The sequence below is a fragment of the Polyodon spathula genome, chromosome 13 (genome assembly GCF_017654505.1).
Source record: "Polyodon spathula isolate WHYD16114869_AA chromosome 13, ASM1765450v1, whole genome shotgun sequence".
NCBI classification, from domain to species: domain Eukaryota; kingdom Metazoa; phylum Chordata; class Actinopteri; order Acipenseriformes; family Polyodontidae; genus Polyodon; species Polyodon spathula.
Window position 1 is genome coordinate 13149372 of NC_054546.1, and position 23889 is coordinate 13173260.

The 23889-nt window shown below is 36.1% G+C and overlaps 2 protein-coding genes across 2 annotated transcripts; one reads left to right on the forward strand and one right to left on the reverse strand.

Moving 5' to 3' along the window:
- The first annotated feature begins 702 nt into the window (after positions 1-702).
- On the forward strand, positions 703-8904 carry ankrd22 (ankyrin repeat domain 22). The gene is made up of 6 exons (XM_041269226.1): positions 703-905; positions 3414-3605; positions 5071-5178; positions 5745-5822; positions 6502-6600; positions 7202-8904. Exons 1-6 carry the CDS (start codon positions 885-887, stop codon positions 7277-7279), a joined length of 576 nt encoding a protein of 191 aa, XP_041125160.1. The 5' UTR covers positions 703-884; the 3' UTR covers positions 7280-8904.
- LOC121326073 (lysosomal acid lipase/cholesteryl ester hydrolase-like) lies at positions 7964-22465 on the reverse strand. Its single transcript, XM_041269225.1, has 10 exons — positions 22358-22465; positions 21863-21971; positions 19287-19404; positions 15063-15261; positions 14635-14744; positions 14162-14298; positions 13445-13591; positions 13218-13289; positions 11145-11213; positions 7964-10532 (listed from the first exon to the last, which is right to left on the reverse strand). The coding sequence occupies exons 2-10, from the start codon at positions 21962-21964 to the stop codon at positions 10299-10301; spliced, it is 1188 nt and encodes a 395-aa protein (XP_041125159.1). The 5' UTR covers positions 21965-21971; positions 22358-22465; the 3' UTR covers positions 7964-10298.
- Positions 22466-23889: the final 1424 nt, after the last annotated feature.

The window sequence follows — 23889 nt, forward strand, 5'->3', positions numbered from 1 at the left end:
AACTTTTGCGTCAGTAAGTGAGTCACGTCTATGTATTAAAGTGCAATTTCTCATTGGATTTGTCATAACTCAACGAAGCATTAAAAGAAAAAAAGTGCTACATTTTAATTGTGTTTTATGTTAGTCTACGTTATTGTCTGTCATATGAGGATTCCAGTAGTGAGGTATAAATGTATCAGCACAATCTACATTTTCTACTTACTCGCAAGAAATATGTTAAGGTCATACGGGTCATGACACCATGACAGCCCCCTTGCGGTAATATTAAACTGAAGTTCCGTTCTAACTCAGCCCCTAGATACAGACCTATCAGGATGCTTCCGCGGGTGGGAAGACACCTGTCTTACCAAAACTAAAAGCAGGCATGGCTGTAACTAGATATGAGGACATCTCGATTCTGTCCTCGTTTTTTTTTTGTTTTGTTTCTGGTGGCGGGGGGGTTTGCATCATCGATGCTCATGTATAAATTCTGGTTAAGTACAAGACTCCTTAATTTTCTCTGTCGGTTTGCCGTGTAACATAAGATTTGGAAGTCGAATAGTAACTACTAAGCAGTCACATTAATTCTGCCAGCTATAACCTGAAACCTAAGTTTGACCTCGGTAGAACCAGCTCTAGTTAGGACGTGACGGGAAACTCTTTGCTCACTTCCTGACGCTATATACCTTGAAACAAAACCACACCCTCCAGGCGAGGCTGGGCTTGCATCACTGCGATGACAAATTGTAACAGCAGTTGTTTAATAAACGCCGTCCCCCGTAACTTGGAAGTTTCAAAGTTCTTCAGTCATAAAGGGCGAGGAATATAATTTACTAACAACGGATTGACCTGCCGCACAATACCAAGTGGAGCTTGCAGATTTGCCACGTGATATAAGAAGAGCCATGGGGATATTATATTCAGAGGTACAGTACTTGGACATTACATTTATTGAAACATAAAGCTGCCGAATGATAAGTTGCTTCTTTATTGTTTTTTAAATATAATCAAGTTAAAGATTTCTGACGGAACAGTCAGTTACACACAGATTTTGGATCCTCCGGTTTAGCCACATTCCTAAAGTGAAGCCATCACACCCTGTCTGAACTCCCTCATTGACAACGGTGATGTGCTTTTGGTGTAAAATAACGATGTAGAAAAATAATAAGATGCATTCATATAGCGACCAGGGCAAACTGTATGAAAACTGTGACCATGTGCACTATTGATGCAAAGCTTTGCTCAAATGTCAAACATTTTTAATAAGAGTTTTTAACATGCTATAGCTCTTTGCACAAGTGTCATGGCATTCAGTTGACAATAATTGATTTTCTTATATTCGGTAATAGTACTGTAACAGACCACCTATGAATTTAGCATAACATTTTTCAGGTAAGAAGTACAGCAGTTGATTCTGGATTCTGTTGCCCAACGCACATTAATATCCAGGTATTTACAGCTCGATCGCCAACAACACTTTTTTTTTTTGTTAGGATTTTTTTTTTTTTTTTTTTTTTTTTTGGGGGGGGGGGGGGGGGGGGGGGGGGTAAAAAAATAATCAGTAAACATAAGTCTTCAATGCTTTAAAACACACACACAAACACACACACACACACACACACACACACACACACACACACACACACGTGCAATTCCTATTACTCTATTTAATATTAACTGTGTCGATGTGTTTATATAAGTATTTATGTTAATGCCAGACAGGACTACAACAATCTTAACCCCAACCCGAAAATTTGCATTTGATACATCAGTTTGAACTATGGAGAAAACCTAGGGTCAGTTTTACAAGGAACCTTTGTCCGCAAAAATGCTTTTGTTTTTAGCAAACCCCTACCGTACCAGACGCTGTTTGGCTGAGGTTTAGTTGAAAGGTAACTGCTGCTTAAGCAGAAACTCCAGAGGGGATAAAAAAAAGCTTATGAATGTACAAATGTATGATATTTTATATAAACCATCTTGGTCTTAGTATATTGCATAACTTACAATATCAGCAACTTTTATAGTTTAAATCCACCGCACTTTCAGCACCTTGATTACAATTTGAGATACAAAGGTCTATTTAATTTTTGTAGGTTAAAAAAAATTATTAATTTGTGGTGATTGTAGTAATGTTCTAATTATTTGGAGAATATAATTTAAGTGAATGACAGTGTTAGTGTTAGGGTGTCTGATTCAGAAAATTTATTTAAAAACTAAGCAGTCTTACCAGATTCATACTATACCTCAATAACATACGTTCCACAGTGAATACAGAGGTTTGGAAAACAGAGCAAAACAGTGGCTTGAAGTTATAAACTGAGAGAAGCGTGTTAACAATGTCAAAATGTTCCTATAGCACAGTTGCACACTTGTTCTTGATACTCTGGTTCAGCCAGATTTCAAGAGAATGAAAACATGGCCATTCCTGGCAACACATGTCAGGATCTATAGTTCATTCAAAGGTGACACATTCAATGGTTAAAAAAAATAAAATAAAAATAAAGTTTTAAAAATAATTTATATAAAAGTATATCTTTTTAATGGAAAATTACATCATTTAAAAAAATCGCAGCTGTTGTCCACTTACATTTGTATACTGTATACAGGTCTGAAATGAACAGTTTAACAAATGTACAGCATACCATGTTAGCTTAAAGAAAACTACATGTTAACTGATTATTAGTAGGATCAGCTGATAGTGTGGAAATTACAAATTGGGGCAACTGTAGGAATATGTTTTGCCGTGGTCACACTGTCTGTGTGTAGCGGTGAGACACTGGAGAACATTCTATCACCGACACAAATTAAGTATGACACTTTAAATATACAAAGTAATGCAGAATTTGGACATTTCACAAACAAGTGGGATGACATAATTATTGAGAGTTTGTGGAACTTCCCTTAAAAAAACAAACAAAAAAAACACTTCTTTTTGAACAACTTTAAGGGAGTTTTGTAACTGATGTACTTTCAAAACTAACACTTTAGCACATGATGAAAAAATTTACAGGCAGTGATCGAGAATAAAATTACCAAGCTTCCCAATTGATTCCTGTTAAGGAAGATGTAGCAATGTTTTACTGCCAGCATTGCACACTTCAGCGTGACACTGGTCCAATTGCTTTCAAATTCCTCTTTTCTGTCCATTTTGAAGTAATGCCAATAGTGTTTGCCGAGTGGCTTTAAATGTTGTGCAGGTTGAATACCGGTAAGTTAACAGTTCTTATTGTGTCAGGCGAAAGCAAAAGGTGCACCATTTTAATAATCCTTTTAAAAACAGTTTTAAATAAGGTAGTCACCATTTGTGATTCCAGGAAATTTGAAACAACACCCACATTCCTTGAATGTACGTTGGGATGGGTCGAAAAAATAGAAGACAATTACCTTCACGTCTTTAATGGATCACATTTCTCGTGTTTTGTTTGTTTTTTTAGCCCATCTGCCAAGCAGCTTATGAAAATAATGTACATGAAGTGCACAATCTGCTGCAGGAAAGCAGCAAGAATTTAAACATCCAGGACAGCAGCTACGGAGATACAGCCCTTATAGCTGCTTGCAGACAGGGCCACCTCAGGACTGTCAAGTACCTTTTGCACCAAAAAGCAGATACAAATATCAAAAATGAGGTAATACATAAAAGATTTTTATTTTTTTTCTGGGGATGTGTTGTTCCCTGTTCTGGTTGAAAATTACATTAGACAGCAGAACACAGTGCTCCCCCTTTATAAAATCGTAGTCAGGAGTTAAGAGGCCATGCTGTTCGTGTTCTGCCTTACAATGAGAATACCAGTGTTAGTGTCGTGCCATTATGGGGCAAACGGGAGCCTTGGCCGTACTGCCTTATAACCTGTTCTGCAGTATGAAGGGCGGCCTTATGAAGGGAGAGCACTGTACCATTGTTGTGCAATTATAATAGCAGCACATTAACTTTAGGGAAACCAATGTAAACCATCAGCAGACCACAGCATTAACCAGAAATGAATTTAAAACAAATATTGGCTACTGATGTGGTATCATGGTACTGGAATTACCAGTGTGTATTAGTTCATACTGTGTGATAGAATGTCAAACTATGAAACAGGTTGCCTCTGATATACAGTATTTTTTCTGATGGCTGATACCATTGTAGCTGCTCTTGTGCTACCAGAACCACTTTGTACAGAACTTTTACATTGGCATTGCCACTAAAGTGTCAGTTCTAAATACTGTACAGCCACAGGGATAATTAGAATTTGTGTACAGAGGTTGGACAAATCAAACACCTCACTGTGCATCTTTAGTGAAAAGGCTGTTGTTTTAAATAATTAAAAGTAGGACTACTGGCATTTAATTTTTTTCTTACTGATTTGTAAGCAAAGGACCCTATTGTCAGTAGATTGATGCACTGCTACTTAGATCAATGTGTCAATTAGATGTACTTAGATGTGATTTCAGTCACAAAAGAAAATGCAAGAGTGTTGCTTCTTGCAGCCACAAAAAGCTTATTTTATGAAGCCCCTGTTCTTTGACAAATTTGATTAAATTATTTATGGACCATGCAGTTTCCATTTAATGATGAAGTTGTATTATTTGTTCATTAACACCAGCACAGGTGCATGCCTACAGAATGTTAACAACTTCAAACAATGCAGGTATAATACAGACCTCCTTCTAGTTGATTTAGTTGTAGTACTGCACATTATATTGCTCCTTCAATCTTTGTAACACAGATTTATTTATCCTGCATTCCAATCTGTGATTATAAAGTCACTTGACAACTTTGCACCAGGGCGGTGCAAACCCATTTCTAACTGAACAGAAGGCTGTCATCTGTCAAAGTTTGGTCTGTCTTGGTGAGAAAGCAGCATTCTGCTCTTTTAAACTGTGAACTTGTCAATGGACGCGCTCCTCAAACCAATTAATTCATAAACACTTCTAAATGTCAGTTGCAGCACCATCTGTAACACCTCCCTTGCAGCCCATTGTTTGGTGCTTGTGCTGAAGTTTCATTGTCATGTTATACGTACCGTACTGTACCTTATGTCTGCAGTACAGGGTGGCTAATTTCTAAAATGTGTATGTTGTACTAACTGTTCATTTCTCTGTTGACAGAAAAAGAGGACTTGTTTGCATTACGTCATCCGGAACACATATTCTTATGTGGACTATCTGATAATAATCATCCTCATGCCTGTTTTATTAATAGGCTTCTTTATAATGGTACGTCTGATTTATTCCTGTAAATATTTTAACTGCTGTAAACCCAGATGAAGCCATTACTAAACAACCAAAGCTGGTCCCACAACCATTTATGTTGCTGTGCGTTTTAGGCATCTCATGTTATTAACGTGGTAAATACATTCTAATTTCTGTGATTCTCGAAAGAATGTCATAGCTGGAATAACATTCACTCAAAACTACGTATGGTTGGAAACTAACCAATTAATTTAAATTGGATAACAATATTACATATTCTGCATAACCTCTTAAAAAAAAAAGGCATAACTGTATGTTTATTTGTTGAATATCAGTCCTGAGTGTACCATTACAGATAAGATGCACTGAAAAGGCTTATTTTAGGATAAAACATATTGTTCTAGAAGAAAATAATTATTCAAGACACTCACCAGCAAATATAATGTACCAAATAATTATATATCGTCCTTATTACTTGGTGGTAAATTTTGTAATGAACTGTTGTCCCTACTGTGGCACTGTCTGTTGTACAGTTATATTCCAAACTAAAACAGAACATCAATATTAGAACCTCTCATTTTCTGTAACAGGAACAGAAGAAGAGAAGGACTGCAACGCTGGTGTCATTGATCCTGAACACAGGAGTGGATGTCGATGCTGTGGACTATGTAAGCAGAACCACTATTGTTCATTTATTATATGTTTTACTCGACACCCAAGGCAAATCTTTTGTAATGAAATAAGCTTTGTCCTATTTAAAACATAATATGTGGCTCTAGGCCCTGCATGTTTAGAATACTGAATTACAGGAAAATGAGTCTGAATACTGGCTCAACCCGTCTGCCTGGGACATCTAAATATCACTGTATGTAACATGCAGACAATCAAAGCTTCCGATAGGTAGGCTTGAACAGCTGGTCTTGATGCTGCAAGCTATACACTGAAAGTTGTCATGTATTTATTGAATTATGGTTATTCCATTATAAGAAACCAAAGGGTGGATTTGGTCACTATACTCTATTTGAATAAGCACAGATCAAGCAGTAAGATATAGTTGATGCAATCCAGGGGAATTCCTTATTGCTGTAAAACACACAGCGTTTTAATCTCGAGCGAAGTCTCCGAAAGAAATGTTCAAAGTGTCTCTGTCTGGAGTCTGGGGCTTTATGGCTGTATATATTTTATATTATTATACTCTGTATACAGTATGTTGTATTTAATCCATTAGTTAATTCAAAATGGGGAAGCTAATACTGAATGCAACAGTGGAATTAATGGATGCATAAAAGTCAGCTGCTATAAATTGAAATATGACCTTCTACTGAACAGAAACAAATGTCTTTGCAGAAAGGAAACACAGCCCTTCACTATGCCTGCAAAATGAAAAGTACACAAATTGTACCTCTTCTCATGGAAAAAAATGCAGATCTTACAATAAAGAACCAGGTAATGTTTTGCATGCAATGTTATTTTATTAACGACTGACTGTAATTATAAACTTTGAACTTGACAATACTGGTATATTACATGGTTTATAGGACACTTCACAATATACTTTGGGCTAATTTTATCAATTAAAATATTGCCTATCAAACAAAATAGCAAAAGGCTTTCTTAATTTGTTTGAAAGTTGTCTATCTGGGGATTTATTTATTTATTTTTAAACTGGGCGGTACAGCCTTTTCCTTGCCATGAAGCTCTGCATACACGAGGACACATGTTTCCTGGAGTAGACCAGGGTTCAAGAAATATTTAGCCTTTAGCCAATCAGCCAATGTAAGTTGCACTCCCTTGTCCACACAACTTCACAAAGTTTTAGTGGAATTATAAGTGCAGCACCACTTAGTGCAGTAAGGCTTTCCTCCTTTTTTGGAGCATGCAGCAGGAATGATAACATGCTGCTTAAAGTTTCCCAACAATGTTTTCTGACTTTTTGTAGAAACAAGTTTCTGGAAACATGTTCCCATGTGTATGCTGGGGTTACAGATAATCTCAGCAGGATAGACAGGTTCTTGACTCTGGTTATATCTTATTCTTTTTCTTGCAGGATGGGGAGACTCCACTGGAAATTGCAGAGCGGTTAAAATTTACAAAGATTGTCCAAATGTTGAAGAAATCATCTTGATTTGGATCTATAATGGTTACCAACACTGAACACTTAGTCTATTGTAAATATAATCACATTTTAAATAAATTAAATACAAACCGTGCAGTCTTCCTGAATTCGTTACATTATGCAGTACTGCATCTAAATTGTTGACATGAAAACAGTAGCCTTTACAGTATATTACATTTCAAAATGTTTATATCTTCAGGGATGTTTTTACTGTTAAAAGATAATAATAAAATATACAAGTAAAATGTACTTTAAGTGCCAAGGTGTTTATTTAATAATACAAGCACTGTAAGAGGCTGAAATATAATGAGGCTTGCATGGACTGTACCATGATGCGGTTGTAAAAATAAATATTGTACAGCACACCACTGGACAGCATTGTTACAATTGCATATCATAGAAATATAACCTGAGCAAATGATTCAGTACTAGGGGTAAAGGTTTCAGTACTGCAAGTGTCGTGTCAGTAGTATTGTTTTTAGTGATGTCCAGGTGAACAGCTGTCTGTGTATATATATATATATATATATATATATATATATATATATATATATATATATATATATATATATATATATTGTGTAGAGGATACCAAAAAACACTATGTATGTACTGCACTGCAACTACTGTACTCCAGTTATTGTACAGTGTGTCACAGTGTTTACAAACATCAAACATAATTACAAATGCCTATTAATTCAAGGGTTTTTATTCAAGTCCAGTATTGTACATCAGAATTAAGGTTTGTCCAATTACAACAGCATACAGTAGTTCAATTAAAAACATACAGCATGTATTGTACACAACCTGAACTTTGAATTGAATTGAACCTGTAATTTGAAAAAAATTAAGTCAAGCTTTCAAATTACAGATTAATTTTACACACAGCAAACAAACACCACTACATTTAATAGAATCATTGGGAAGTACAGAGGCTGCTGTTTTGGAGTGTTTTTAAAAGAAGATTTATTAATTTGATGAGCAGTTTGTCTTCTAGTAACAATGCGTAAGTATGCAATTTTCTATATTTTATTAACCTTTTCATGTGACCTCATGGGGATGGATAAATAAATACATTTAAAAAAACTAATCAAAAAGTCTTTCCCAAAAATACATGGGCTTACTGGAAGAAAGCAATTGTACAGCTTTGGAAAACTATTTTTCTTATGGTTGGCATTTGCTGGTGTGTTGGATGTCACTTCCTCTCAGGTGCCCCTATGGGGTTTTAGGACCTTGGTGAGTGGTTGCTGACAGTCATTTTGGGACCCACATGGGAGGTTGGGAGTCAAAATGGAGGCCAGTTTCCAAATGATTCAACACAGGTGCAGCTGATTAAGATGATACCACATGTTTGGGGTTGTTGGGTAAAGGAGGTCTGGTGTGGTTCCTGGAGAAAGAGAAACTTAAGCAAAGAAATGTATTCTTTAAGATATAGGGTTTGATTTTACAGGGTAAAAGGAGTTATCCTTCCCTGGTTTAGATTTACAAAGAAAATGTGTTAGTTAGTGCTCCAAGGGAGCCAGGATTTTGTTTGTTTGTTCTGATTTTGTTCCAGTGGGGAAAAAATATCTGTAGATAATAAAAGTGTGCAATCTGTGCTAAAATATAAATATGGACTCTCAGACTTTCTTGGCTCACCCACACAAAAGAGGTGAAAGAGCCCCAGGCTAACACACATATTCTCTGTAAACCTAAATCTAAACCCACCCAATAACCCCACACAAACATTTCCTTCCTTTATACCATGTGATATCAACTGCATTTGTGTTCAATTGTTTGGAAACTGGCCTCCATTTTGACTCCCAACCTCCAGCAACCACTCACCACGGCCCTAAAACCCCTAATTTATTCTCTGGGTAACATCTCTCACAGACAGGTCGCCTTCAATCATGCCACAACAACCAGGCGATCTTCATTACTCAAGCTTCATTATCTTTTGTTGTTCCTGCATTAATTAAAATCATGTCTTTTTGAATGGCTAGTTAAAGATTCTTAATCAATTCATTTTGGCAATTCTAACTCAACTCAAATACCAAACACTGACACCTGGCATGTTTATGAAATCCACTTTTTTATTAGCTCTCTCTCCCAAAAAGTTAAAAGTCTAAGACTCAGTCCTCTAACGCGCAGGCCCAGTATATATCATGGTTGTGGTTTATACCATACATATATATCTTCTAGTCTATATAAGGGGGCATATGGAAGACCAAGTGTAGGACGGCCTAGGAGGAAGTATAAAGCAATGTTATAGTTCTAACAAGACAGTTTAGAAAGGTAAGTGTCTCAGAAATCTACTGAAGTTGTTTTTATACTAGTTCTGTGACATTACTATTTTCCACTCACAAAAAATAGCGCAAATTGCAGCCTGGTAAAACGGAAATTTTGCATAGCTTAAACTAACATAGATAAGACTGCATTACTCTTTTTAAAATTAAAAAATAGAAAATTTGCAGTAACAAGTGCATGGTGTAATACACATTTTAGAAAATGAACATAATTTCACTGGATTAAAAGCTAGCAAGAAACTACTGAAAACAAAAGTTTAATGCGCCTACCTTCAACTACTTTGTTTCTTGATGGTGTTATACCATTACTATTATTTTATTCTATTAAAAAAATATGATGAGATAAATCTGTACCTTGTCTGAAATTAGTTAAAAATATATTTTCCATTTATCTCTGCTTGAACAGGTATGGTATGGATGTCTTTAAAAAAGTAGTTTAAGCATAAGGCAAACTTTTCTTAATATTTTAAATGTTACTGATCCGCATTATATTATTAAATGTATGTTGATTCTGTAATAATTAACAAAATTACATCACTGCATAGAAAGTCATCGGCAAAAGCCTTTTCTCAACAGTTTTATGCAACCACATTTTTTTACCCTTCAATTTCACCTCAATTTGAACATCAGAAAGATCTCTCCTTTTTGTTAGATTTGGCTCAACGTATTTGGAAACATTTGACTGATAAAAATGTACCCCATGAAACATTTCAAAAAGGCCTAGTTTCTGCTCCCAGAGGCCTCTAAGCATGCTGATTCATGAGTTTAACAATTTGGTTGTACATGCGCTCTGGCGCGTCCATGCCCCAGATGAAGTCCAGGTGATTCCATTGAGGGATGTCCTCATGGTAGACCAGGTTGGGGATCTGGGTGAGGAGCACAGTCACATCTTTGGGGTCTGCCAGCGTGTCATGCCCACCAGACCACAGGGCTGTCGGGACCTTCATGTCCCTTACATAGTACAGCGGGGGAGTCAACTGGAAAGCAAAAGATGAGATAAAAGGCAATTCATGATCTATGAAGCCTATGATGAGTTCTGTTCCATCAGTTTGGTACAAACAATTGAAAAATAATGTATTCTCTACTGCACCTGCAAATTCAAACTAACAATAATGCAGCCTTTTTTTTATCATGCACTTATGAGGTAATTAGGGTGTTTCCATCATCCTAAGAGCTTTGTTGTCCATCTCCCAGAAAGACCAAGGAGTAGAATTCCACATATACAAATATATGTAAATATTTTGATGAATGCAGTCAACTAAAGTTTAACATTTACTCCAAGTCTCAAAGAAGTTTAGGCACTAAGTTGCCAAAACAGAGTTCCCAATTTAATAAGCAATATAGAGTGTACCAAAATTATTTTTTTTAGAAGAAAGCTACCTATTCAGTTTAGTTTAAACATTTAATGAATGGCTAAACGTTTAGTAGCAGTTAAATAAATTGTACACTTTAGACTTCACACATCTGAACCAAAGGAATTAAGGGACTAAACATCCCTCTTTAATTTACAATGTGGTAATCTTATACTATTCAACCTCTTCAGCAGAGAATACAACTCCACCCTAAGATGTAGCTTTAATTTGGTTTACCTGATTATAATGTGCCATGTTTCCGGTACAGCCATAGTCAAAAGCACGAAGTTTCTTAGAATTGGCCACCTTAAAAATAAAATAAATAAATCACATATGCTGTCATGACATAGTCAGGGCGAGTCTGGAGGATTGAACGACCACCCCACAATTATGAAGTTTTTGTGATTTTTTTTTTTTTAGTATTATGGCATTACTGAAAATAATGGCTAGTTCCAAATAATTCTACTAACTAAAAGACTGGTTTATACTTCTCTCGCAGTACACCGTATGTAAGCTACAGACACATCTACGGGTGCACCAGAAGGATTGAAGCACCCCTGAGTTCACAAACTTTTTTCTTCAACGCTCAAACAAGAAGGAGACTTGTGAGAGAAGCCACAGAGAGGCCAACAATCACTTTGAAGGAGCTACAGAGTTCAGTGGCTAGGAGTAGAGTAATGGTGCACCAGTCAACCACACCAAGAGCTCTGCATAACACTGGCCTGTATGGGAGGGTGGCAAGAAAGAAGCCATTACTCAAAATGTACCATCTGAAAGCGCATCTGGAGTTTGCCAGAAAGCATGAGAGTGACCTAGCTGTGATGTGGGAAAGGGTTTTGTGGTCAGATGAGGCCAAGATAGAGCTTTTTGGCCAAAACTCAAAGCGCTATGTGTGGCACAAACCTAACACTGCCCATGCCTCAACACACCATCCCTACAGTGAAGTATGGTGGCGGCAGCATCATGCTGTGGGGATGAGCAAAATACAGGAAAATAGTGCGAGAGAATCTGCTTCAGTCTGCTAAAAAACTGAAGCTTGGGAGGAAATTCACCTTTCAGCAAGACAATGATCCCAAGCACAAGGCCAAAGCAACATTGGAGTGGCTCAAGAAAAAGGTGAATGTCCTACAGTGGCCCACTCAAAGTTTTGATCTCAATCCCATTGAGAATCTGTGGCACTATTTGAAAATTGTGGTCCACAAGCGTAGTCCAACCAACCTGAACAACCTGGAGCAAATCTGCCAAGAAGAATGGGTCAAAATCACTCTGACACTGTGTGCAAAGCTGGTACATACTTACCCCAAAAGCCTTAAAGCTGTTATTGCAGCGAAAGGTGGCTCTACCAAATATTAATGTGTGGGGGTTGAATACTTATGCAAGCAAGATACTTCAGTTTTTTTATTTTTCTTAAAAAATATATAAAACCAACATAAAACCAGTGTCAACTTACAATAATTGATTTTGAGTTTAAGTGTTTTAAAATAAAATATCGAATGGAATGAAATTTCAATGTACCATTTGTAATTTAGTAATATGAGAGAATTGGTCTGGGGTCTGAATACTTTTGCAAGGCACTGTATATATTCAAAATAAAAATACACTACATTCATTATTATTGTTATTATTATACAAGTGTTTGCTGCGCATGGTATATAAGCACCAATATTAATTTTAGCAAAGGGTCATTTATGCTTTAATTTCATTCAGTTTAGGTGCAAGTTTAAAATCCTGTTCTGTTGTTCATGTTTATGAACTTCTTCTATTGAGAGTTCCTCAAAAACTTGCTCTATCATGCTTTACTGGCTTGCGACCATGTGACAAATGTTGGATTTTTTCAATATCATCCAATCCTGTGCATTTTGCGATTGCAGACACACAAGAAAAGACTCAACTCGCGGCAGTACGGATGATGTCATTCCGACCATTAGAGACCATTGACTGAGACCAAAAATTGCGCTGCAGTGGGGCACAAGCTTCAATACACAATACTTCTCCTGTGGGCTTAGGTACACAGTGCAACACTAATATGCTTCCCTTCCTCAGTCTTGAAGAATCTTTCCAAGGCAATTTTATGCTAGAATAGAATATAATGCATCAAAAATAATTATCGAAGCAGAAACAAACACAACCAGGATATAAAACAGGTTAGAAATTATATTTTACTAAATTGTTTATAATATAAAACTACTCCTTTAAGATTAGCCATACAAATATTTAAAGAAGTAAATTCACAGTACACTGGAAATGCATTCAACAGAAACTTAGACTGCAAGTGCTGTAAGAATCCTACGAATTTAAAGGAAGGTGTACCTGTCTCCAGTGAAGTATGTTCTGTACAGACGTACCAGCAGGACAGTGTGTTATGTACACTGGGGTACGAGACTAGAAAACAAAAAAGAAATGCATGACCCTAACATTAGAAATGCATGACCCACATCTATGAGACACTAGTTAGTGGACCTAAAACAGTATGCATGATCTAACTAATATTTTTGGAAAAGCAAAGTTCAGCTGTAACCTCACAAGTCTGCACTTACCATGTTTAGATTGTTCTTGTCAAAACCACACAGGACAAAGAAAACGTTCCCACACAGGACATCTAGTGGCTCATGACTACAGATTTCAGTAGCAAACCACTTTATCAAGGCACTCTGGGGGAAAAAGTCCTTCCTTCCAAAAAGCTCCTATGGATTGAGAAGAACAGAACGCATGCAAAACTGCCTTGAGGGTAGCGCATTTAACATCTACAGAGCTTGCATAGCAAGAGTAATAGACAAAAAACGAATTGTAAATGGGCTGACATTCACATGATTGCTTAATTCATAATGCAGTTATGTTACAAGTCATTTTCAGGACATGCAAGACAGCAGATTTAAATAAAACTTAGCAGCATAGGTTTGGTTGGCATTACTGATCTTTTAAGAACTGCCTCAAACAATGCCCTTCACCTTACTGACAGACAGGTTGAACAAAATTAGAAACACCTGCAACAATATGGTCTCAAAGATAAATTATTAACACCAGTAAAGCTCAAGAATTTCATTAACTTTTTCAAAGTGGTAAAACACCAGAACCAAAACAACCAAGTCATTATTTTAAGTGTTCTTAAGGTGTTTTGTTTTTCAAATTGGAACATTAAAACGTGATTTTTCCTTTCCAAAAAATAGGAGTAAATTAAATTGGAGGAAATGTTTTGAAAATATGGCCCACAAAGTCTTGCTAGTAATTTGTATCCATGATGGGTGAAGACTTACCCAGACCAGGAACTCTTGAACAGTGGACAGTTTTTTCATGGGGCTTGTAGAAAAGGAAATTGTAGCCACAGGAGCCAGGGCAAAAAACATCTTGATCTTGCTTGCCAGCTCTGGCATGGTAGAGAAGGCTATAAAAGCTATGATGTGTTTAAAAAAAAAAAGTTTGTACACAAGTAAAGCATCATTTATTATTATTATTATTTTCACACTTTTTTCTACTTTACAAAAACCCCATTTGATTTTTCCCAATAATATATAGTAATATATTGGTCATGTGACAAATTTACAAATTGCTTTCTAGATCATTTAAAGTTACTAATGTGCTGTTCTTCACTGTTATCCTCAGTTAATTCATGTTTCATTGTAACATATGTCAAGGTTGTAACTTATCTACCTGTGAAAGTCACTATCAGATGACAAGCATGGTATCTTCAGAATGTTTTGTTCAACACCAGTTCCACGGTTCCATTTACCTATGGTAGTGCCTTGGGAGTGCCCCACATAATAGATCTGCTCCTGCCCTGTACTCTTGGTAATGAAGTTTATCACTGCAGGGAGGTCCTTCTTAGCCATTTCATCAAAGCTACATACAAAAAAGAAAGGTATGGCCATTAATTTATTTTTAGTCCAAAATTTGGAAATATACACTAATAATTGCCCAGTCTATGTATAGCTTACTCACATTCATTACACATTACTTACTGTTAAATATCAGGCTTCTGTGGTAGTTATTTGTACTAGACCTTCAATGCTTTAAACTTACACCACTGTCATTATTGATGCCTTTGTGTTGGATAGTCCACTTTTACACAGAGTTGCTTACTAAAAAAAAACCCAAAAGAATCTGCAGAGGTAATTGCAGCTGCAGGGGTCCTGGATAGCAGTGTGCTTGCCTCATTACCTGAAAGCCCAGTATGCATCCTCGTCGGGGCTCAGCGTCACATGTTTCCTGGACCAGGTGTTTCCCCGGCTGTTGCCAAGCCACACATCATAGCCGGCGTCGGCCAGAATGAAAGCCAGGCTGGAGGTGGGCAGGTTGGTGATCCAGTTGCTCCCATCTGCCAGAAGACCATGCTGGAGAAATGCCACAGGCCTCAGCTCTACAAACAAAACATAGAAAATAAAATACTAAACACATTTGCTACAATTTGTGTTATAATGTTCTCTGTTTTTGCTCGGGAAACAAAACAGGTTTAAAAAGCCAGTGTTTTTTTTAATTTTTTAATTTTGTTAAATTGAGAACATTTTATCAGAAACACCTAGAGAGCTAATATTTTCATCAAGGGCTTGATAGCAGGTCAATTATGGATGCATTCATTCTGAAGTACACATTTAATAAATCAATTTAAAAAATGAACCTTGTTAAACCATTTACAAACACATGGAACACCTTTAAAATTCAGAACATCAAACAATACAAATGTCTACTTCCTACCAGTAGAGGGAGCTAACTGACCATCTAGTTTCAATCTTAAATCCGTCTGAAGCAGGGATGAAAACATCTGCTTCAGAACCACACACACACACACACACACACACACACACAAGACAGTTCTCAAGGGAGCTTAATATTTCATTTTTTTTTTTTTTTTTTTGAAGCCTTCATCATTACAATCAGAAACCTAATGTGTGTATTGTACCTCTACATGTGTTGGAATTTGAAATAACACTAAGATTTTACTAAAAATAAAATAAAATGAAAAAAAAACAAACCTGCAAACATTGTATGACACATGTTTTGCAATATAATGAGGTACCATGATAAAGTAAATCAGCATGACTGTATATATATATATATATATATATATATATATATATATATATATATATATATATATATATATATATATATATATATATATATATATATAGATATATAATATATATATATATAATATATATATAGTACAATTGTTTGACCTAGTTACTTACACGCATTGGCACCTCCAGTATACTATATATCCTTGTATCACATATGCCTTCAAAAAATCCAGTTTTAAAAAAGGGAGTTTGGTAAAGACTGGATAGGAGAGGAATGCAGGGAGCAGTTTGTGCAGTTTATGTTCAAATGTATATTGCCTGAGCAAACTGTACCCGTTCTCACCCTCTGAACTGAATTAAAGAAACTGAATGAACCACAAATAACTGGAGATTACCAAACTCAAGTTAGCCCTAGGAAGCCTGATAAACAAACAAAAACACATCGTCTGCCTACATTTTTAATGGTGAAGATAAACACAGCAAATTATCCTGATTAGATTTTACTAGGAAGGTTCAGCTAAAGTGCATGGAAAGATTTAAAGAGTTTTTATTATTATTATTATTATTATTATTATTATTATTATTATTGTGTTAAAGGAGGAGAGCAAAATGAAATGATAAAGCTAACATTACCCAGCGGTACAGGGATACACCTCCAGGATTTAAGCACAGTGCAGTTATTCATATTCAGATTTACTAGAGTTCATTGTAATTGAGTAGAATGGGCGACGGAAGCTGGTAATCTGCCCTGGAATTAGTTTTTATTTGATCTGTTTCCCAAGTAAGATTAGAAATGTGTTTTTTTCATTACATCAGTAACAGAAGCAAAACAAGGCAGCCCAGTGTGGATCAGATTACACAGAGTAATATGGATCAGTAATTATAAAACATACCAGTGCATGTTAATGCTCATTTCTTATGTTATAGTTCTTTTGCGATTTTATTGTGGTTATGGGTTATATTGCTCCAATACAGCATCATTACCATTTCTCAAAATCTGCCTTTACCTGGCTCTATTTAAAATTACAGAACAGGTTGGGCTGGCAGACACGAAAGGTTACATTGTAACATGATTTGAATTGAATGAGGAAAGCTGTTTAGACCCAACACTTAGGATTATCCAAACAATCTCAAATCAAATTCGAAAGGTAAAGTCAGATACAGAAAATATATCTATCTATCTATCTTTATATATATAAGAATTCAGAACCACCTTTCATTAATTAGAAATAAAAAAAATGAATGAACCAATAGTACAGCACTTCACCAGTCAAGGACATGACATAAATGATGTAAAGTTTGTAGTATTAGAACAGCTAAAATTAGACAATGCAACATATAGAAGAATAAAAGAAAGTAAATGGATAAATAGACCGAACACAATTATGCCAGCGGGACTCAACCGAAAATAATGAACTAATTCATTACAATAAATATATAGCATTGTCATGCTGTCAAACACCTAGAAATACCACCAATGTTTTGATTCAAACACAGGCTCCCTTGAGAAAGATATGTAGAACATATCAAAACGTTGGGCAGCTGGCTCTTTGAGCTATATATATATATATATATATATATATATATATATATATATATATATATATATATACACATAACAACTCAGCACTGAAGCAAGAGTCCAACACAATAAAATAGTAAGGGCTATGTAAAAAAAGAATTAGAATGAATTTTGAAGCTACTTCCTCTTTGCTAAAGCAATTTGTCATCACCCTACAGAGGTCAAAATCACTCAGTTCCATTTGCCATCATAGCCCATAGGGGTCTGCTTTTGAGGGCTGGCAGGTGACCTAATCTGACGATAAGAAAGTGACTTGGTTCCAAATCTCAATCACACTAGTTCTGGTGGTTGTCATGCCTATGCAAATAGAAGGGGGCCCAGGAGAGTACACACTGACAACCCCCAAACACGAGTTTCACCTGTGTTAGAACTGAAACAGACAGTAAATCAGTAACATAAAGCTCAACAGACTTCAACGTCTCTGTGTCTGCTTTTAACTAGGTTCCCAAACCTAGGTACAAGTTGACTGTAAATGTCCTAATTAATTCAATGCAAAGCTCTACCCGGGTCAACTACCTGATTATCTGCATACTATCTACTCCAGCCTCACGGTGTTACAGCTCTACAGTGATTCATTTTATCACAGCAGGAGCTGACTAATGTCATTGGTGATATTTGTGAGGGGGCCGAGATAAGAATTACATAAATCAACAGCTTTGCTTAATCAAAGTGTAGGAGTACACTTAAGGCTTCAATGCAAGGGTAAACTAAATACACACACTGTGACTGATTTGGACTTTCTAAAGATTGTCTTATACGGCAACATAGTGTGTCAACAAAAGTGTCCATACTAAAGCACAGGAAATTCATAGTATAGACATGGGAAAAGAACAGTAAACAGTACATAAACTGTAGTACACTTAAATGTACATACACTATTTTTAGTATTTTACCAAGATCAGGTTTGTAAGCTAGACCTGCAATAAAGTTGGATTTGTTACTGTACTCTGCTATAGATTTTCAGTGATATATTTTCAGTGATTATAAATTGATTATAAACTGAGTGATAGTGTAATTTTTCAGAGGCAATACCTGGTGTGTCAGCTCCCTGCTCCAACTGTACATTTTAAACAGGCACAAGGTCAATGTCAGTTTGGTGTTTCAAGGAATGAGGCTCAAGGAATCAAGATGGCCTTCAGAAGTCTAACAATGTAATTTCAATTCCCTACAGCGATTTCAAATCACAATGAGAATGATCAGAGTTGCTGGCTCTCATTGACACAGGGTCATATTCGTTGACAGGGTATTGAGATATCCCTTGCTACAGCACACAGTCTCAGGGCATACATGATAATGTAATTGAATTCAGTAAAATACACAGCAGTTTTTTTTCCCCCTATTTATGTCTTTACAGTTCATTTTTCTTGCAATCTATATACACACACTACATATAGTGCCTACATGAAATCCACTAAATGGTTCTTCAATAATGATATATAGTTGTATGAAGACATGCTCCCCCTATCTTATTGTTTTGCCTTTTAATCTATTAACGATCATGTGATCTTATTGCACTTTATACAAAGTAGCCCATCATTAGCAATACATTTTTGGTAGTATGTAACATGACCTGCTAGTGTATAAATTACGAACTGTATTCCATTGTCATTTGTCATAAAAATACAATACAGTAAATCACAAACACCGATTCCCCATTCACTGAACCGGACAATATATATTAACAGCTGGTTTCACAGATCCCGACTAGCACTAATCTCAGACTACCTACTTTACCTTACCTGTGAAACCAGCTGCAATACAGGCTGAGTGTCTTACTCGTACCTTTGGATCCCTTGTTTTTTATTCCATATGGGATTCTGTTAACGCTCAGGATATAGCCATCCTTAGTGACTACTTCATGTTCCTCAGCCGGATACCCCCAGTAGGAAATAATCTGACTCTGCAGGACGCAAAGAGAAATAATTCATTACCATTTGAAGAGGAAAGGACAAAAATTTAACAGGCTGATTCAGAATGGAATATTCTTAGCCATTAAATTCTATTATCTTTAGACCACAGATACTGGGTCATTCCAGCTCTGGTGGACCAAATTCAGGGCAGGCATTTTCTACATTTGTGGTTGAGGATACATACTGTAAACAATGTATGCTGGAAAAAGGGTTCCAGTGTTGGAGTGTGCTTGCAAGAGACATGGTGTGTAACTTATACCTCACATGCTGTACATTTGTGATCGTGGTAAAAATGCCTGCTTTGATGAACTTTGATCTAATTTTCCTTTGTGTCGGGTCTAGACAAATAAGTGTAATTTTAAAGCCTGTTTCAATACTTTCCAACAAAAAAAAAATAAATTATTGATGTTTGAGGGTCAAGATAGCTCCCTTAAACTTGTGTAATGACCCTACTGCATTGTGATATTTGTCTGAAAATATTAATTGTACGCTAGTACTTTGTCAACAAATACCCCTAGATTTTGAATATCCCTCCAAGGATATACAATTTACAATAAAAAAACTCATACTGTTACTGTACTTGTACAATACTGGAGCCCAAGTGAAATAATGAAGTCTAGATTATATTCTACATGACTTTTTACATCACCATAGTCCCAAATGCATTAACAGTCACTTCAAATCCTGGCTTTCTTAACCCCAGAGGTAAAAATGTTCTTGTTGTAAAGTATCCAATCCCAAAACTATAAATCCCACAAGATAGACAAGTGGTGTGCAGTTTGTCCGTAAATTATTAAATTCATTGCAATTTCTCAGTCCCTTTGGGGCATCAGTGTGGCTGTTCCACTTAGGGAAAAATCCGGTTCTACTGTAATTTCAATCAGTTGCTGAAGTACCTCCTTTGACAGGCTACATCACAGTGAACGGTTGTGTGATAAAATGTGCTTGGATTTACTTACTACTTACTAAATATGCACTTTACAACTTAAAAAGCTGACTGCTTTGAAAATCTTGTGAAAATGTGTTACAGTAACTGGCCAAACAGACTTAACTGAAGAAAAAAAAAAGCGAGCCTATACAGATTGTTAGTAAAGGAAGGGTTATAAAAAATGTAACAAGAAATTACTGCAGCTCCTGACAATACAAACACATTTGATGCATTAAGCCTGTAAAATGTGCCATTAAGCATCTGGTTTAAAAAAAAATGTAATCTATAAATATACACTGTAATGCAGACAAATACGAATAGTATGACACATATCTAGTTTCTATGTTAATACCTCTTTCCACTTTTAATAAAGGGGTCAACAAATAACTCCCAAGGAAAAAGAGTAGCAGGTCTAAAATAGGTTCTGGAGGTCAGAGCCAGATCAAAATGTTCTTATTTAAAAAAGAGGATATTGAGAAACAATTCATACAAACACAGACAAGAAGTGATGGTTTGAATCCCAGAAGAAAGATGACCACCGTTCTAAAAACTTTCTCACCATCTATTCCGGGATGTTGCCAAAGAGTTATTATATGTTGTTGTGATCGATCTGGATTGAACGCAGGAAGCCTGCACAATAGGAAATGCACTGTGCAGATAATACAAATCATATTTTCTGCACATATCAATGTGCCATGTGATTAACAGAAAACTGAAATTATTCAATCAAAACACCAGTTTTAACATGATTAAACATGATTGAAAAAAAGTATAAACATGCCAGAAAATACCTCACCAATTGCTGACAGTTGAAATTGCATTTCAGAACAGTGGACTTCAAAAAATAAACAAACATAAACTTATAGGGCTACATTATGTCACAGCACGTTCAAGTCCAAAATGAACATTTAAGTTCCTTTTATTGCAACAGTCTATGTTATGGATCTGGTCTTGCGGCAATGATGATTGCAGTCGTGAGAATCAACATTCTTTATTCACACACCCAAAATATATCGGACTTCCTCTTCTTTTGACAGGGATAAAGGTCATGGCCTCAATAGAGATTTCAACATTTATTAAATATTAAATACTAGTATTAAACAGATGTAAAATCAGTTGGCCACTCTACTTACTTTCCCAAGAATATAATCATGGGTCATAAAAAGCCCAGTGGCTGAATCCTATAAAAGCATATATGGGCTCTATTTGTTTATTATATATGTTTGCATCATTTGTATTCCATACAGTCTCTAATATTTTGTTTTCCACAGCAGCATTGCACACTGGGCAACTAACTTTATATTCACCCTGTATACTCCTTTTTGTAGTATTCAGCTAAAATACGAATTGAAATGTTTGTGTAGTGTTTCAATGCCAATAGTTTTTCGTTGTAAGAAAGATTTTCCAGCTCATTGCATTATATGTGTTATAATCAACCTTGGGTTTTAACTCTGACAACACAATGCTTCCTACAGGCTACAGAAAATGTATGTCAGTGAACAAAGCATGATGTGACTTACAATGTTCATGTTAACTTCTGGATCCAGATGTTTATCGAAGGCTTCTTCACACTGCACAGCCCCGTGAATTAACAACACCACACCAAGGAGTAGCCACGCCATCTTTGGTCTTCAAAGAAAGAAATATCAAAGCATTAAAAAATATATATTTTGGCAGTAGGTCTATTTTCTTTATGGAGTGTGTACACCTGTTTGTAATTACAGCACAACCAGTAACACTCTTTAAAATCCCCTCTCCAAAACAAAATTGCTAGAATTAGAGGCTACTGCATCTACCCCTTCCCACAACACCAAAAAAGCAATCTGCTGTAACACAGCATCTCAACATCTTTATATTTATTCCTTTTTTTCCCAATAATGGTTAAATATTTCACATGCTCAAATGAACCGCTGACTGCTTACTGAGCTAGCTGCTGCAGTGTTTACAATACACTTTTACCCTTTAAAAGCAGAGAATGGTCTAAATATGCTTTTGGTACTATGCTGGACTGCTACCTGAAAGTAACAAGCGTCAACAAGAGTCCCAGCTCCAAGGGTGTGCTGCTTCTCCGGCTCAGATAAATGACCCAGTGTTTAAATAGTGCCCACCTCCCTTACGTGTTGGTCAGAACCATTATCTTGCTATGAAAATATTTCTTGGGAGTAATGAAGGGTTCCCAGAAAACGTCAACATCCAGAAGCTGCTTATCAAATGCAAACAGACCGGTTCCTAACGGTAAACATCAATGTTTATAAACGGTGTTTGTAACGATAATGGCAAACACTTGTACTAACAGTACCTCATACGTGGGCACAGATAATGACGCTATGCAGAAACTTTAGAGACTATAGCAAAACTACTTATTACACAATCTTTAAAACGCTGGAACGGTTTAAAAGAAAAAAAAAGAAAAAATCTTCTTCCCAGCAGAAGGCTTTACAGTACTGTTTTACTATATAGCCTTATGAATTAGTAGACATAATAGTATCCTACAAACCAAAGGATACTGTATTTATTTTAAACACTGGTAGTTGGATTAAAAATTATATAAATTGGCTGAAGTATTTGCGTGAGTCAGGATACAGCGACCTTTTTGACAAGAAACTGTGCAGTTTAATGTTGAATAAATGTGATTCATATTGCCCTGAGGCCCCAATGTTTTAATAGAACAATACATACTATATTATGGACCCCTAATTATAAAACTCTGTTTTACACTAAGGTGGATCGTAATAGGAACATATGAGTTCTTGAGAGATGTGCTGTTTAGTGCCATATAGTTTATGGTAGCATTAATCTACATTGTTGTGCTGTATAGATAGCTTTATTTCAAAGTATTAGCCACCGAAGCCTGGACATTTCAGACATTAAAAGAATATGTCAAACTTTTAGACACTGGAATAGATACACATGCAATTAATAGCACACATTGGCTAATTGGTCAATAACCATTCTAAACAATGGTTCCCTTTTCATTTCCATGGGAAAGTAGACAAGGTCACGTGTTTAAATTTTTCATAAAATGAGGGTCTCTTTCTCACACACCGCTTTCTGACTCAACGACAGATAAATCGAGGGTATCCGAATATTTGGGTAGAAATCTGTCCATATTTGTGTTAAATTCACATTTTTACATGTGTATACAGTAGGTCATTGAGATTGACTTTGTAACTGAGGTAACTGATAGCTCTCATTTTGAATGTACAGCTGTAACAGGGGTGTCGTGTCACTGACAGTATAGAGGTGATTATGAATATAGTAACTCTCATGGGAAAATGGGAAACACAAATACCTCACATTGGGTTTAAACCGAGTAAGCCTACATCGATTTCAATGATTTGCATGCTCAACAACAGGGAACAATTTCGGTTGGCCAACAGAGAACATGCAGTGTCGGAAAGAAAGGTCAAAATTGAGTTTAGCATTATGAAAGAACTGTAGTGTTGGCTGAAAGTCATTTACACTGGTATCTGTTTTTTTTTTTTTTTTTTTTTTTTTCTTTTTACTGAACCAATATTTTTGTGATGTCCCGAGTGTTGTTAGTCGG

What these genes read in the sequence shown, in the direction of transcription:
- ankrd22 (XM_041269226.1), top strand. Translation starts at nt 885, where the DNA reads ATGGGGATATTATATTCAGAG. An exon ending in TGGGGATATTATATTCAGAG is followed by an intron (nt 906 to 3,413) that starts GTACAGTACTTG and finishes TTGTTTTTTTAG; the next exon opens with CCCATCTGCCAAGCAGCTTA. An exon ending in TAATAGGCTTCTTTATAATG is followed by an intron (nt 5,179 to 5,744) that starts GTACGTCTGATT and finishes TTTCTGTAACAG; the next exon opens with GAACAGAAGAAGAGAAGGAC.
- LOC121326073 (XM_041269225.1), bottom strand. Translation starts at nt 21,964, where the DNA reads ATGGCGTGGCTACTCCTTGGTGTGGTGTTGTTAATTCACGGGGCTGTG. An exon ending in AAAAAACAAGGGATCCAAAG is followed by an intron (nt 15,262 to 19,286) that starts GTACGAGTAAGA and finishes TTTTGTTTGTAG; the next exon opens with AGCTGAGGCCTGTGGCATTT. An exon ending in ACAAGAACAATCTAAACATG is followed by an intron (nt 13,290 to 13,444) that starts GTAAGTGCAGAC and finishes TTTGTTTTCTAG; the next exon opens with TCTCGTACCCCAGTGTACAT.